We start from the raw sequence: 17,242 nt of genomic DNA, 5'->3' as shown, positions 1-17,242 counted from the left end.
GGCTCACCCAGACTGGTTTTCAGGCTGTCTACCTGCAGCACAATGAGAGGATTGTGAAGGGGTTCCCTGCTTGACTGGAGCAGTACAGCCCAACCCTAGTGACACACCATTTTCTCCGGACCTGTGAGGGGTGGGGAGAGAGCCTGGGAGCAAAGCATGCTGGGATACTGGAGAGCTGTGGTGCAGCTTCTCTCTGAATACTTTAGTAAAGCATAGAGGAAGCCTCCTAATTCATGGAATTCATTCTTTATCAAGTGTCGGTACTGCTACCCTCCAGAAAAAACTCAGTTTCTTCATAGTGATAAACTGTATGTTTCCAATATGCCTTACCAGTCTCTGTGTTGGTAGGCTGGTGCAGATCTAAATGTGCTAAACAACATGGGGGACACTCCTCTACATCGTGCAGCTTTCACTGGACGCAAGGTAAAATTTTCCGAGTTCCACTCTGGGGTTTGCAAGCTTTGTAAAGTTACCATGGCGTAAGATGCTTCTGCAAAGGGACACTATAATGATTAAACAGAATCTAAAATGTTGCTTTATTTCTATTTTAATAATTTCAAACCAAAACATGCAGGATATGGTACTAAAACTTCATTTTTCTAAATAGAAGTCATATTTAAAATGCTGTCTCTTATCCACTTTAAAATATCTGCTGAGTAGATTCATCTTTAATTAAATATTTACTTCCAGTATTTCTAGATCTATTTTTATAACTTGTGCTTTTTTTTTCTTTGCAAGCTTCCATGAGCCTCTTCTGGGGTGGGGATTATAAAGAGAGTATTTAATGTGACTAATTATTCTAGCTCTTATTAAAGAAGCCATTTTGATTCCTAGGCTTTGCAGACAAATATGTCCATATTTTTTTGGTTTGGGGTTTGTTTTTTTGTTTTTTACTAGAGAACCACTTCTACATGGATATGTGGTCACATGCCAATATAAGGAAGTATTATGTTTTTTCCATGAGTGCCTAAATACTACAGTGTTCCTTCACAGTACTGTTGCAGTCTACAGTCAAATGATCTTCTGTCTGGCTCTACTGTGACATACCTATTGTTAGGGCAATAACCCATTATACAATTTTTAGCCTCACGGGGAAGGTTGCAAAAGAAAACTGGATCAACCCAACTTTCAAACTTGTTTTTTCAACTGAAATTCATATTTTTTCAATGTACTATCAATTTGTTTTGTCAAAGACTAAACATCTCTCTCAACTTTTTATTTTTATTTTCTAGGAGGTGGTGATGCTACTGTTGCAATATAATGCAGATACTTCTATTGTTAATGGGAGTGGACAGACTGCAAAAGATGTCACACATAATAAGGAAATAAGAAATATGCTGGAAGGTAACTTCCATATATCCTTGTTTCTACATGTTTATAACTTTGAGGCAGCACTCCTTGACTCCAAGCTCACTTAAATTTGAAGTAGCTTCTAGTTCCACCATACAAAGCAAATGATGGTTAGTCTGTTCTATAATAATTCTCTGACAGGTCAATACAGCAGGTCTGCTTTGGGCTTTAAAATCTGGAATGACTTTAAGGCCCTAAGTTGTTTGTTTGTTTTTTTTTTTTGTTTTTTTATCAAAAGTAACACTTGGTGCCAGGATTTTTTTTAAATCTCTTTACCCCTTCCAGTGGTATGGACTTTTTTAAAGCATTGGCTTTGTATATTGGCATATTGGAAGGCAATTCCAGGAATGCTCTGATTTAACAAGAGCTTTGTGGGATTTTTGTTTTGTTTTTTGTTTTATTTTAAAGATGTTATACAAATTCTAGAACTAGTAGCTTGCAAACATGGCGACTTAAGTGTCAGAATGAGTTGATGCCTTAGTTGAGAAGTTTGGGGTGTCTCCTTTAAAAGCCAAGAAATAAAACTACAAATGGGTATCAAGTCTTGTTATTCTAAAGTGTGTGTATGGGGGAGGAGGGTTGAATTTCTCTTTCTATAGTCTTTAAACACCAGCATCCAAGGAGACGAGCCAGATCACGTGCACATCTTAGCTGATTTCCCCTTCCGTTCACAGGCAGTTTCCTATTCAGTTAAATGTCTGCAGCTGCGGAAGATAAAAGAATCATTCAGAACCACTACTCAGAATGTTTCCCCACAGTACTGCAAGGCTCAAAATGAAGTCCATAACCATTACTCTATGGAAGTGTCTTGTACTTCTGGTTGTATAAGCTGAGGTGACACAAAGGGACTTGACTTTGTGAGCAGGCATTCTGTGCTTTTTGTCTAAAGGATCCTTTTCATCTAAAGGGATCAAGACGTATCAACCTAAGCTTGTCTAAGTCAGTGGCATCTGACCTTTTCACCCTGAGTGCTGAATGATTAGTGCCAGGTCAGTCCGCAAGCTGGATGTAGTCCATAGGCCTGTTCTAGCATATGATGCTGACTTGGCTGGGATCCAGTTCGTTTGTGTAGGAAGAACCCAGCTAGGGCCTGATCCAGCTGTGCAGGGGTTGGAAACTTGGTGGTGGAGAAGTGGTGGCAGTTGTCACTGCTGCCAAATTTCCAGACCCTTGGAGAGCCCTGTGGGCCAAATGACGTGAATCTGGCCTGTGAGCTAGGGGTTGAGCATCCGTGATCTAAGTAATCAAATATTACCATTGGCTTTCTGCCGTACCCCCTAGAAAAGCTTAGAACAGATGCTTTTTACTGTTAAATTAGCACTGCTTGGCAAACACTTAAGTACTTGTGAAACTTGAGTAATTGTTAAAATATTTCTCAGCATTAGTTTGGCATTCTATACAGTTGTGTACTGCATTTTTAAAATGACCCTGAGGGGCATGGCTCCCATAGCTATCCATTTCCCTGGCTGGTAGACATAGTCCTCAAATGAGCAAGCATCAACTTCTTGAACCCTGCAATAAGGTACTTGAATGTTTTAAACCATGGATGTTGTGTGTTGTCCTCTGAGAGTATAATAGTGATAGCTAAAATGTCTGTGCTTTGACAACAGCAGTGGAGAGGACACAAGAAAGGAAACTGGAAGAGGAGCTTTTAGGAGCAGCAAGGGAAGGAGAGACTGAAAAACTCACAGTACTGGTAAGATTTTTGACATGTTGCTTGTCCCTTATGGTGCTACTGTTAGGTGCAGAAGTAACATCTTTTTAGTCTATACCCAGGATGTGTTGCCTGAAATGATATAAAGTACTGTATTCCAAAGTACTAGTACTCTGGCTTTTACTATCCATTAAGATGCTAAGATTTCAAGTGTTTTGACATCCTTGCCAAGTTAAAGGAAACTGCAGAGAAGTACTGTGTGTTGACTTGTATGTTAACTTTTTTTAGGACGTAATGGTAGTTCCTTGGCGTTAGTTAGACTGAAGTTACTATATTTAATGACAAGCAGGTGCATGCGAAATGAATCAACACAATGTTAAATAAAGTGGCAAGTTCATACCACAAAACAAAATCTGCCTTTGCTGTATAGTAGTACTATGCCTGCAGTCAGCAACAGATACAGATTCAGTCTCCAGGAGAAGCATTCTGGCAGGGCAAAGACTGAATTACCCAAGGAGCAAGCTGGGCACTCTTGGAAGTTAATGTTCATATTGAATCAGTGCACATGAAGTTAATAGCCTTTTACCACTGGAAGTGCTGGCTTTTGGGTGACACCGTAGTCTAGAATGTGTACTATTGGTAGCTATTGTAGTTTGTTGTAATATTTAAACAAGCTAGTGTATCTAAAAATGGCATACATTTCTATTTAGTGCAAGAAACTACAGTACTTTCTTACTTTTACCTGAAATAACTGTAAGAGTGAATTCCCAAAGCAAGTCTCCCTCAGTCTGAAGTTTCATGCTTGGTTTCAGCTCTACTGGTATCTTTAGAAAAGCTGTAAGCCACTGGAAGCACATCTTGTCTCAGGGCTTTGAACTGGTTGATTTCATGGCTGAAATCCAGAAAAAAGTAAAATATCTTTTACGGTCAAGATTTACTTAAGGTTCTTTGCATGGGTTTGTTTTTTAGAACCTTTTCTAGAAAGTCAGTGTCTAGCTCAAGATTGGCTTTAAAGGAAATATGCATTCTAATAGCAGTTCTGTGTTTTGTTTTTTTTCCTTTCTTTTATTTATTGGAACTTCTGGAATACCTGAAAGAGACGTTGGGGGAAAATTCAGGCAGCAGCTGCCCTTCATCAGATCTGAGAAAAGAAGCAGTATAGTCTGTGCTTAGTACAAGTTTAAAACAATTGCTTTAGTTTTAACCTAATTTTGATAATGAATTGACTACTTGGAAGTGTAATCACCAGTGACAACTGACCGTTTAAATCTCAAATTGGTCAAACAAAAGACTTCCTTACCTCACACATCTTGCACCTCCGGTTCTGGGACAGCCCTTGTGGCTATACCAACAGTATCAATTCTGACTGCAAAATAATACCATGTTTTACCACTGAAATGCAGCCAACCTGCTGCAGGGTATGTTTTATGCTAGAAGTTAGAGTAAAGTAAGCTGAGCTATAGGAAACGCCTCTACTTGTAATTGGGACTCTTGCTTGGCAGCTGAGCACTCCTCCATCCTGTTACATGATTCCTTTTTGTCACTCTTCTGCAGTGTCAGACTTCTGCTTATGAGTTTTAGCCAGCTGCCATGGTGTAGAAAAACTAACCATTAAGTACATTTTTTTTTTTTTTTTTTTTCTTAGTTAAACAAGCCAAAGCCTCCTGACATCAACTGTACTGATCAGATGGGCAATACACCATTACACTGTGCAGCATACCGTGCCCAGAAGCAGTGTGCCTTAAAACTTCTAAAAAATGGTGCAGACCCAAAAATAAGAAACAAAAATGGTAAGTAATCAACAAAAGCTCTTGTTGGGTAAAAATGAAGCACAGACTGTACCAGTGTCTCTTAACAGCTTCATTGTTAAGCAGTGGCTAACAAAAGTATTCTGGACTCTGCAGTTCTCCATAAGCAGTGTAAAAGTTTGTTAGGTTTTTTTATTAAGCTTTTGAGGATGAATTTAGAATTGTTACCATCATTTCTCCTTCAAAGCCTATCGGCAATATTTGTCTCGTCACTCCAACAAAGTGACACTTAGCCCTGACTAAATTGTGCGTAACTGAATAGTGGTAAGTACTGACTAACGTAAAACAAAGCTAATGTAATTTTACTGCAGCCTTGCAAAACTTTAAACTTGCTTACCTTAATCTAATACTGTTTTATCCATCAAGCAAAAATTTTCTCCAGACAAGTGATTTTTAAAATGAATCTTGCAAGCCAGGAATGTTGGTGTAAGAAACGTGGGTCTTCAGAAAGTGCCTCTAGTATAAGAAGTTGATCTGGGGAGACGGTAACATTAGGTTGTGATTTAACTTACAACTCTTCTGTTAGCTGTTCTTTTTGTACATTGTTTTAAAACTGATTCCCTTTTTCCATAGAAGCATTCAAATATGAGTAACTATTGCATAATACAGTTTTGGGTTTGTGTTTTTTTGTGGGGGGTGGTTTTTTTTCCCTTGTGAATAGCTGCAGTAGTTACAGCTCAGTTCGTGGGTTTGGTGGGGAGTTTTTTGTTTTGTTTTTTCTAAACCTAAAAACTGCTCATGCTTTAATTAAAAAAAACCCTCTCATCTTGGTTATTGAACAGACCAGACACCTTTTGATCTAGCCCAGGGTGCAGAAATGAAGCAGATTCTCAGAGGTAACCTTGGAAAGGTGGGTACAAAGGATCCTAACAATGTGGATTTTTTTTTTTTAATTAACAAAACAAAAAAAATCCTGTTGGGCTTGCTTAAAGAAACTTTTCGTTGTTTGTTTTTTATAGGTGATCAACAAACCCCTAAAACGTTACGACGGTCTCTTATGGAAGGTATGTCTTTTGACACTTCTTGGTGGATCAAAAACCATTTTGGAAATATTCTGCCTTGCCACAAAATAGGAAAGCTGACCGTAGTAGATGGATCTGGTAGACCGTAGTGGATGGAGATTGAAGGCCCAGTGTTCAACACATGGTTTAGTCCCAGCTTCCTACATGAATTGCATGTTTTGCCTTAAACCAAAAGGACATTGTGGAGTCCATTAAGTGCAGGTCTTTTTCTGTATGAAGAGACTACTGTTCAGTCTGGTAACCCTTTACAACACTATCTACCTTCTGATACCGATTTTAAAAAACTGGCTAATGTTTGAATTTGATCATGTGTAAAGAAAGATTTTTATGGTAGCTTCATAAAGGGGTTTTAAGTAGTAAGGAGCAGATATCTGAATGAATATAGTAAATGATGAAATTCTATATCCCTAATGTTGAAATGTTCCAATTAAACTATTTTCAGCAGGACTTTATTAAAATTTATATGTATAAGTTTACCTGGTTATTTTTTAGGAACACTGTTAAGAAACTTATTTCCTTTTAAGAATGTTAATTTAAATTATTATAATAGTTTTAACAGACTTAATAACTTACAATTCTTCGATGCATTTTAAGGAGTCATTTACTTTAATGTACTACTTTTAGCCATCAGTCTCCTGATTTTATTTATTAAGTATAGCAATTGGCTGTGAAATGACTATTAACTTTGCCTTCCAGAGTTCAAGGTTTTTTGGCTGGAAACTTTATTGGGTAGTACTAGAACATGGAGTCCTTTCCTGGTATCGGAAACAGTAAGTCTTTCCTTTTTTAGTGTACCAATTGTTAACCATTTTTTAGGAGTCCCTTCCTACTCCCCTTTAAAAATACTCTTTTTATCTTCCAAAGGGCTGATGCATTAAATGCTCGTCGTCAAGGTTGTAAGCATCTAACACAAGCTATCTGCACGGTAGGAGGTGAAACTTAAATATGGGTATTTTATACATAATGCACGTGGCATTATCAGCCACATTGGCCAAAAAAAGCCGACTGCTGATTTAATGTCAATTTTTTTTCTTCTGTTTATTGGTGCCAATATGGCATGGACCAACGTGTTTTTTTTTTGTTTTTTTTTTTTTTAAATTGGTGCACCTCTAATTCTGTATACAGAAAACTTTATATGTTTGCTATAATCTTCCACATACAGAATCTAATTATTGGGAGGCTGTCTTGAAATTTCCCTCCCCCCCACAGGGGGGAAAGTCAGCAGCAAGGGTGTAGACGGCGTCCCCCATCCCCACTCAGCTTCTGCTTCCTTTCTTTCACTTGCTTACTGTTGAGCATGGCTCCAGCTCCATTCCCTCTTCAGGCAAGGGGAGATGGAGCCCCTGGCTGGTCTTTCAGTAGCACCCTGGGGCCGGAGATACTGCGTGCTTTCTGCCTGGCAGGGAATGGAACTAGAGTGGCATCCACCAGTAAGCAGCTGGGGTGGGGAAGGGGGCAGAGTCTGTTGGGGATAGGCAGGGAGACAGAAGGGGCAGGCAGCAGCTGCCTGCCTGACTCTCACCCCTGCTTGAGCTCAATCTGAGCTGCAGCAAGCTGCATGTAAAATTCTCTTAATAAAAAGTCCAGCTCCATGCTTGCAACTTCTTCACCCCAATAATTGAATCTGAGGTAGCTAGCCATGCATTCATCATTCCCTGTAACTTTCAGAAAGCAGAGGGAAGTAGAAAAGTAAATGGTCAAGGAAAGTAAACCTTCCAGAAGTAAGCTTGGAAACGCATGGATGTGTGTTTTTGTTTTGGGTTTTTTTGTGGGTGGTTTTTTAAATTTTCCTTCAGAACTGTCTTCCATAACTAATTTACCAAAAAAAAAAACACAAAACAGTCTAAGGAAAACACTTCACTTCAAGAGCGGAAGTTCCAGTGTTCCCATTGCTTTTAGCCTCTGTATAATGTCAGTGGACTCTCCCCTTCCCTGTTTAACTATGTCATATGTTTGTCAGACTAAAGACCAAAAAAATGTCATGTTTTTCAAGTGGACTAAAAATGTGTAACATAGTCGCTTTTAGCTTGCTTGGAGGGTTCAGAATCCCAAAGAAGTCATATGTGGTAGGCATTCCTATGTAAAATATTTTCCTTTCCAGCAAGGTCTTTTAAAAAATGCATTGAATGCCACACTCCAGAAACTTCAATCTAAATATCTTTTGATTTTAAAAATGTTAATGCTATTCAGTAGGGATATATCCTGCTTGGGTTTTAAACCATGCAAATATTATTGCTTGCTTGCTTGCAAGGAGAAAACATTTTCTTGTCAGGGGCATGTAGGGGGCCTATTCTTCTTTGCTTCTGTATGATCAAGCTGTTTTTAAGTATTCACATGCCCCGTGGGAATAAATTGTTAATAGATTTCATTAGATTTGGTATACCAGCCACCAACAGTGGTAATGGCACAAATAAATGGTACGTTTTAAATCTGAATGTAGTGTTTCCTATGTAGATTTAATGTGCAAGTTTGGCATAAAGCTTCATTTGTAAATCAGAGTAAACATACATTTCTCTTTCTCTCTCGTCATCAATAAAATGTAGTAGTTCAGTGCTCTAAATATGTCCATAATTGCCAGGAAATGTTTGTTTTGTTTTGTTTTTTTAGTCTGTGAATTCTTTTATCCTCAGGTAAAATCTACAGACAGCTGCTTCTTCTCTATCAGATGTTTTGATGACACTGTTCACAGTTTTAAAGTTCCTAAAAACAATTCTCCTCAAACTAGAGAGGTAATTATTGACCAGTTTTTGTTAAATATTATTTATTTAAATATTATTATTTATTAAAAGGAGAGAATCCCAGCCTAACTTTGAATACAGCTAACTCTTGATAGTTAATCCTTGAGCTCTGTTATGCTTTGGGTTTTTTGTAACGTGGTTTTAGTGCTTGGATCATTTTGATGTCAGGACAACCATGCGTTGTCTCCTGCTTCTCTGCCAGAAGAAAGTGATGTCAAGAAATCCAGTTCAGTCTACTGACTTTTTTTGCCCAGATGTTTGTAACAGAAAATTTAACAGCTTCCTCAAGTAGTTCCTTATTTCAGATGAGAAGAAACTTTCTTACTAATAGTGTGTTTTATTTCCAGTCTTGCCATTGGGCCCAAAGCTAAGACATTAAGGCCACAATTTGTAAATACCAAACACTTATCTAGTAGGCTTGAATAAGAATACAATACTTGACACATGTTTTGTATGTAATATTGTGTGTACATGTATAATTTTATACACACATTTACTGACAGTGTATATTATAGTTTAGAGCTGTATAAAAACATACAAATATACATGTATGTATATTTATATATTTTTACATATCCCTAAACTCTTAAAAGTGAAGCAAGACCCAAGATGTTATCCTCCCATTCTGTTCGGCCTTGGTGAGAGCCACAGCTAGAGTACTGCATTCAATTCTCTGGACTCTCTCAAGCTTCTCCATATCCTTTCTAAAGTGTGGAGCCCAGGAGAGCCACATTCATGATCAGATATCAAGAGAACAGGCTGTATGAGGACAGGCATGGGATTCTTCAGCCTAGAGAAGCAAAGGTTTAAGGGTGATGTGGTGGCAGCCTATAAGTACATAAGCAGTGTGCATCAGGAACTGGGAGGATCTGTTCACTAGGGCACCCCAAGGGAAGACTAGGTCCAACGATCACAAACTGCTGGAAGACCATTTTAGACTAGACATAAGGAAAAACTTCTTTACTGTCAGAGTCTGGAAAAGACTCCCCACAGAAGTGATGCAAGCACCTATTCTGGACATGTTGGGGAAGCATTTGGACAATTATCTTGCTGGGATCATCCATCTGACCCCAGCTGACTTCCTGCCCTCTGGTCAGGAGGCTGGACCTGATGATTTCATGAGGTCCCTTGTAGCCCTAGTGTCTATGAAATTTCAAGACAAAAAGACTCTTATATTGCAGTAGTGTCAGAAGATCTTATTTTACTAGACTTGATACCACAGCATGATGGACCTTGCTCCAAAGTACTTGCAGTAGAAATTGCAAGGCAGAGTAGTAATCTAGTTCTTAGAAGTCTGTCAGCACTCTGACAACCATGAAAATACTTTGTATATAATATAATACTTAGTTTTTGCAATTGGGTGGAGAGAATCTCTGAACTTGAAGCTCCGGTTACTGTTAAAGTTGAGATGTGTGCTTCTAAAATTTGTGCACTTAAATGGCTAACAGTGGGTTCTTTACCTTCAGAACTGGTTGGAAGCTATAGAAGATCACTCTGCTTACAGCACTCATTACTGCACACAGGAGCAACTGAGTAGTGATGAGGAGGAATATGATACTGTATCTGTTGCAGAATTGGAAGAAACTCTCAAAGTATGTATGAAACTCTGGTCTGTACTCTTTTATAAGGAGAAAAGTCGTAGCACCTGAGCTAAATCAGAGCATTATTGCCCAATCTGGAAATGGTGCTAACTTCCTGCCCTCATTCACTTGGCTTTTCTCATGGCTGCATAAAGTGTAATAGTGTTTATACCATTTTATATGATGTCTTGTCTTATTCTTGGATACTGCACGTGTAATACAAATTGAAGTTAGTCCATTTTGGTGGGAGTAGTTTTGAAAATTACCAAGTGATAGTATGTCATTGTTATGACTTCTGATCAGCAGAGGGAGCTTCACACTTGATTTGGTAGTAACTAGACTTCATTGCAACAGTGAGGTCTAGTTTTAATTAGCCACTGGAAAAACACTATGCTCTTACTAGTTTGTTCACTTAATCATTGCCAGAATCCTTTTAGTTTGTATGCAAAATGCTTTGGCTAATTTTATCTTTTAAAGTATAATTAGTCACTTTTTAAAATATACATGCATACTATATCTTTAGAATTTGCTTCTGATAATTAGCTTATTGACTTATACCCTCTATCGCACCTGTCAAGCTAGCTGCTGCTTGCAAAGCATTTAATACTTGTCAGTCTTTCTTGGCTTAGCAATATAGACTATGCATTTTGCAGAACTCTCTCTTCTGGCAATAAATGCAAAGCAAAATTTTCTTTTATCTCTGTCAATTTAATTCTTATAGTGAGCACTATGAACTTCTGTAGTATAAAATGTGTGTACAATAAACTTTTTTTTTTTTTTTTTTTTTTTACAGATAAAATCTAGCTTCTCATATAATTCACACTCAAAATTCATGTACCATGTTTTCTTCCTTTAAATGTCAAATCATTCTCATCTTTCACACCATATTGAGACAGGCATCTTAAGAAAAGGCAAACTACTGATTATTAGCCATCTGTTTGTAATTAGCTTTTGTTACAATAAAATCTGATTTTAAACTAGGGATTGGTATTTTAAAACATAGAATGCAAGCCTCAGCAATATACTGGTCCGATCTATGAACTCCATTTTTAAAATGGGCAACTAAACATGTACATAATGACTATTTTAATGTATAGGTCCCTAACCTGAATTCATGTTGACTTAATACAAGGCAAACTACAACTTCAAGGAAGTATCTGAGAGGGTCTTTGGTGTTCCATGAAACACAGTTTATTCTGTGGTACTGATTCTACATTTAAACTGGTTTCATAAAACTTGTCTATTTCACAAACAGAATCTGAGTGTGTGATGGAGAAGACAGTTGTATCCATAAGGCTCATACTGTAAAGACCTTTTGAAGGAGGACTTTGAAGTGGTGTGTGCCTTTTTAAGGCTTTTACCATAGGCCCATAAGGTTCTGTTTGGTTTAGAAATGTTAGGGTAGCTTGGGTAATCACTTCCAGCCCTCCTATGGCATTCTCCAGAAAATTTCTTATTCGTCTGCTGTTAAAGTTGGTTCCTTTGGACTTAAGATGATCTGGTCGTCTTCAAGCTTCCATGCTGTTTGGCTGACACCTGAAGTAGAAAGTTTTCAGAAGGCTAAACTGTCTCTGAGCAGAATAACTTAAGTGTTAGAGACCAGTTTATGCTAGCATGCTTGCAGTGCCATGAATGCAGTTTTGAAACAGTAGAAGCTTGACAAATTCTGAATGTCCTGCTATTCCTCTGAGCCGAGTACACAAACCAGATCTGCAAACTGGCAATTGGGGCAGAATTTAAAATGGTGTGCTTCATAAGACACTTCTGAAGGAACCTGTTCTGATATTGGCAGTTGTACATGCTGCTGAACTCACACCTGTGGGTCCTGGAGATGTCATGGTTCTACAAGGTCCTGGAACGCTTCTGGAGCAAATATGAACTGTACAAAGAGGCCCTAGAGACCCTGATGAACCACCATAAGATGCAGGCAGTGGTAAGGGCAAAAGATACTGTCATCCATGGACATACTAGTTGGCAACAGCTGCTGGGCCATATGGGAGTGCTTTTTCCACAACCTCTAGAAGAAGCACAGGAACTTGAACTGACAAGTAGGCTACTGGGTGCTGAGATGGGGCAGAGGGGCCCATTGAACTGCTCCAGGCAAACCTGCCAGTGGAAGAACACTGTCTGTTGGAACTGCCTGTATGCCAGGGAGGTGTAGAGGAAAGTAATCCATACTCATGATGGTGACAGATCAAGACCCTGATCAGATTGGTGCTGTTCCAATACTTGTCCAAGCAATGAGAGACCCTGACATTTTATTTTGACTAGTTCACTTCCTGTAAAAGGCCAGGCATCTCCTCTTGTGCAGGCACATGAGCTAGTTGAAGACTGTCAGAATGGCGCTGACTGAGCTACAGAAAGACTGAAAAAGCAGTGGGGAGAACTGCAGAGGACACATGGAAGAGAAAAGACTGGCATAGGTTGTTCAGAGGCAGGACCACCTAGAGAGAACAATGACGATGATTACTATGCTGGCAACAAGGGAAAGAACTGGGGAAACAGAGGGTGGGGAGGAGGCAGGGGCACTGAGGCAATCTTCTATGTGATATAAATGTAGATGTTTGCCTTGGACTGTCAGGTGAATCATTGGTCATGAGACCAGCCTGTAGAGGTATGCGGGGCAGGGGGTGTACTATATAAATCTTTTTGCAACAAAAAGAAGTTTGAACTCCTATACAAATAGATACAGAAGTGCTGTGTATATGGGCAGTATGATCTAGTAGGGATCACAGAGACCTGGTGGGACTTCTCACATAACTGGAGCATAGCCATAGAAGACTACACCCTGCATAGAAGGGACCAGGTAGGGAAGAAAGGTGGAGGTATTGCTCTCTGCGTGAAAGAGCAGGACACCTCCTTGGAAGCTGACATCAGCTCCAAAGAAGAATGGCTTGAAACCCTCTGGATCAAGCTGTGGAGGGGAGGGTGCAGCAAGAGGGACCCAACTGTAGGTATATTCTATAGAGTTCCTCCCCCTGGTCTGGTAGTTTTATCTAAAGTTTGCCTGAGAACTGATAGAGGCCATGCGTGCACAAGACATGGTCATCATGGGCAACTTCAATTATTTAGACATCTCCTGTGAGGAACACTCAGCCAGGTTGGATCGGTCACGATCCTTCCTGGCCTGTGTCAGACAGCTCTTCCTGACTAGGGAGGTGCATGGGCCAACCAGAGGATACTCTGCTAGACTTGGTTCTGACCAAAGGAGATGACATGGTGACCAACTTAAATATAGAGGGCAGTTTAGGCAACAGTGACCATGAAACCATCACATTCACTATCTGTTGCACGGTAGACAAGTCAGATAGCAGGGTAGAAGTATTAGACTCCAAAAATGCAAACTTCAACAAGCTCAGGTCGCTAGTAGGGAAAGTGCTGCGGGACTAGGGATGGAAGGTGAAAGGTTTGCATGAAGAGTGGTCGTTCCTTAAGGACACAATCCTTGAAGCACAAGAAGTCCATTCCCATGTGGAGAAAAGGTAGCAAAAGGCCTGGGAAGCCCTCTTAGCTAAATAGGGAAATTGCAGTCCTCTTAAAGAAGAAAGAGGCTTATAACAATGGAAGCTTGGGGCAGGCCCCAAATAGGACTATACAACAATGGCCTGCACTTGTAGGAAACAGATTAGAAAGGCTAAAGCAGTGACTGAACTCTTATATTGGCAACAGGAACCAAGGACAACAAGAAGTTCTTCTTTAAGTACATTGGGAGCAGGAGGAAAACAAATGGGAGTGTAGGACCTTTGCTCAACAACTCAAGACAGCTGGTTATCAGCACTCAGGAGAAAACTGAACTACTGAATGAGTATTTTGCCTCCGTATTTCACCAGGCCAAGGGAAAAATCACGCCGGGTAGGAATGACAGCCTTCCTGCTACTGCCATAGAATTGGTGAGAGATCAAAATAATAATAATAATAAATAAACTTCATCTGAGAGTGCTGAAGGAGTTGGCTGAAGTCAGCGCAGAACTCCTGGCAAAACTCTTCCACAACTCGTGGCACTCTGGAGAGGTACCTGAAGACTAGAAGGCCAATGTTGTGTCATTCTACAAGAAGAGGGAGGACCTGGGGAACTATAAGCCAATTGGCTTATTTTCTGTGCTGGAACACTAGGAGAGGGTTGTCGATCTATAAATGGAAAGCTTATAAATCTATCTATTAAATCTAATTATTGGGGGATTGTCTTGTATTCAAGGTTGCTTCATATTCAAGTAAATGCAGTAACTGATAATTAATGCAAACTTCTTTTGACCCTTCTGACATGTTGGTTCTAGACGACAAACAGCTTACCTGAAGTCTGGTGTTCCCCAGACTCATGTTTAATGTAACAGAAATTGTTGAGACTCTGGGAACATTTTTTCTTTTTTTGCCTAAATATGGAACTTGGGAGATACTGGATTAGACATGGCTAGACTTAAACACTTAAGCAATCTAGCAGCCTTGATGTTTTCCTCTTTCTTACTGCATCTGGGCATTCTCTTGCCACAAAAATTTTAAATGCAACTGCTCCAACTGAAATATTGCCTAGAGTAATGTACAGTTTACTCTTTTGAGGTGGCTGACTTCAACATGTGATGGCTTATTTACCACATTCTTCTACCTGGCATGAGCTTGCTATAACTGGAGAACACAATAGCACTATTCCCCTTCATTGGAAAAGCAGCATCCTATATCAACAACTTGTAAATAATTCTGCTCTAGTTGAGCTAAAATTACTTCACTGGAGTTTTAAAAATTTATACTGTGAAATCCAAGTACTTGGCTGTGTCACCTTGAAATAACTGTACTTCCAGAGCCTGGCACATTTCTGGCAGCTTTTTCACTTACAGATGTAAGTTGTCAGCCTGAAACCCTTCTTGGTAGGGAACAAAAATTTCTGGAGGTGTTGTTGTTATTATTTTGCCTGTAGATTTGATTTAGATTCATCAGAAATTTAGTGATTTCTTAACTCTGCAAACACATACAGACTGTAGCTCCTGTTTGGAATTAAAAAATGGTTCGGGGCTTCTGAAGTTGGGATGTTTTGTATAAGTGGATGTCTCGGCAGCATTCTGGAACCTTGGGACCTAATCCTGAATGCAGTATCTGCACTTGCTTGGGCTTGGATCTCCTAAAATGAAGCCATGGCTTGAACCTTATAGCTTGTCAGTATTAACTCATTTTTTTTTTAATTGGCCAACATGCAAGGGCAAGGTTAATGGGGAAATGGTTTCCTTGGACTCTGAACTTTAATTGTTTCTTAAGTTTGAATTACAGCACAGTCCTAGTTTTTGGTCTGCGGTGGTACTTGAGTGAAGTGCACTTCAGACAAAGAACTGGAACTATGTGTATGGAAGTTTAATGCTTGGAAAAACTTCAAAACATAAATGTGGTGTATTTCAGGCTTTGCCCTTTTTTTCTCCCTTCTCTCGGAGAGCTGAAAGAGAATACGTTGGTTCTCGGAAGCTTGTCTGTGTCCCTCCAGCTATACATTTCATCCAACAAAAGATATCGCGCTCAGAAATCTGTGTCTTAAAAATATGTGCCATACATTTTGGTATACGAGTTGCAACCCCTGCTACCCTCCAAAAGGATGATATTGTAGAAACTTAAGTCGACTGAATTTCAAATTTATCACAATGGCTTCAGTTTTATTACATAGCTGCACATTATAATACACCTTGGACTAACTTTTTCAAGCGAGGAAGTGTCTTGTACACCAAAAAATACTGTAAGCTACTTGTGACTTGCACGTAGTATTTTGTCTGTCTGATCTTGGGATGAAATTTTTCAAAACACTTCGCTTTCTCTGAAGAGTACTAAGATTATTTAATATAGATGAAACATGTGAGTACTCTTTTCAGGTGCTTGTTTTGAAATGTTTTTTAATCTTTGTTTCTAGAAGGCACAAACATGCCAACAAAGACTAAATAAGGAGATTACGGACTTCCTCACAATGGCTAAATCACCAGATACTGCACGAGGTAAAACTAGTAAACTTCAGCTTCACAATTTCATGATATGTTGCCTTTTTTTATTTCCCAAGCAACTTCTTAAAGATGGGCCGCTTAATGAACTAAATGTTAACTAGAATCTTCAGAAGCTTGCAAGATTTCATAGACATTAGGGCTGGAAGGGACCTCGGGAGATCCCCGAGTCCAGCCCCCTGCCCCAGAGGCAGGAAGTCAGCTGGGGTCAAAGGATCCCAGCAAAATAAAAGAACATGACAACAACTGTTTTAAATTACCAATCAAGAATAAGTCACTTTCCAAGAATAGGTAACAGCTGTTGCTTTAGTAGCTTCTCAAAAGCTTGATTGTTCCTATCAACATGGCCCCTACCAGCTATGGAGTGCTCTAGCACTAGTGAAATTTTGTTATTGTATTCAACAATTGTGTTAAAACTGGAAGTCCAAAATTGTGTGTGTTTGTGTTTTTTTTTCCAATGAACAGCACAAGCAGTTGATTATCAAATATAATGCTCTTCATAAAAGGTATAAACAGTCTCACTGCCTGACCAACTGCCACTTTATCTTCCTTCTCTCAAGAAACTTGTGTAATGGCTCATTGCAGTACCAAACTGAAATTGGGGTGTGTGGGCTGGTTAAAATTTTTAAATACAAGTAAACTGGTATGGGGCAGTGACATGATGTACATTCCAGTGTCCCTGTCACAATGATGTGCCAAACAAAACTTGGGAGTTTTTTCAACCTGTGCCATACACCTTATCCACTAGCTTAAATTTCCACTTAACAAGTGGAACTTTCACTATTTTTAGATTCTACAGGAATTTGAACTGCTTGAGAGAGACCTTCACTTGTTTCATTTTTGTATGTAGAAGAATATAGGGGGGGAAATCCATTGATCACAAATTTTCAAAATGCTTGTTTTATTTAAAATACGGTTAGAATCCAAAGAGTAGCAGTCGTAGAAAATTCCTTTAATCAACAGGTCTGTTCCTGTGTGTGTGTGTGTATGTAATTTCATAGATTTCATAGACATTAGGGCTGGAATGGACCTCGGGAGATCGAGTCCAGCCCCCTGCCCAAAGGGCAGGAAGTCAGCTGGGGTCATAGGATCTCAGCAAGATAAGCATCCAGTTTACTCTTGAA

The 17,242-nt window shown here is 39.3% G+C and overlaps 1 protein-coding gene and 1 long non-coding RNA gene across 2 annotated transcripts in view; one reads left to right on the top strand and one right to left on the bottom strand.

The window, feature by feature from the left end:
• The window catches only part of OSBPL1A (oxysterol binding protein like 1A), a 97,426-nt gene that overhangs the window by 13,030 nt on the left and 67,154 nt on the right, over positions 1 to 17,242 (top strand). Inside the window, exons 3-13 of the mRNA XM_019547079.1 lie at positions 349 to 423; positions 1,233 to 1,344; positions 2,961 to 3,046; positions 4,650 to 4,794; positions 5,595 to 5,662; positions 5,772 to 5,816; positions 6,531 to 6,604; positions 6,699 to 6,759; positions 8,465 to 8,563; positions 10,039 to 10,164; positions 16,034 to 16,115. Coding sequence (XP_019402624.1) covers positions 349 to 423; positions 1,233 to 1,344; positions 2,961 to 3,046; positions 4,650 to 4,794; positions 5,595 to 5,662; positions 5,772 to 5,816; positions 6,531 to 6,604; positions 6,699 to 6,759; positions 8,465 to 8,563; positions 10,039 to 10,164; positions 16,034 to 16,115 — 973 coding nt within the window. The remainder of the gene's footprint in view (positions 1 to 348; positions 424 to 1,232; positions 1,345 to 2,960; positions 3,047 to 4,649; positions 4,795 to 5,594; positions 5,663 to 5,771; positions 5,817 to 6,530; positions 6,605 to 6,698; positions 6,760 to 8,464; positions 8,564 to 10,038; positions 10,165 to 16,033; positions 16,116 to 17,242) is intronic.
• The window catches only part of LOC109318084, an 18,679-nt gene continuing 6,384 nt past the window's right edge, over positions 4,948 to 17,242 (bottom strand). The window contains exon 2 of the long non-coding RNA XR_002103178.1: positions 4,948 to 5,286. This is a non-coding gene — a long non-coding RNA (uncharacterized LOC109318084). The remainder of the gene's footprint in view (positions 5,287 to 17,242) is intronic.

This window comes from Crocodylus porosus, unplaced genomic scaffold, assembly GCF_001723895.1.
Source record: "Crocodylus porosus isolate Cpor-Errol unplaced genomic scaffold, CroPor_comp1, whole genome shotgun sequence".
Lineage (NCBI taxonomy): Eukaryota > Metazoa > Chordata > Crocodylia > Crocodylidae > Crocodylus > Crocodylus porosus.
Note: the sequence above shows the minus strand (reverse complement) of the source record. Positions and strands in the feature narration are given on the sequence as shown.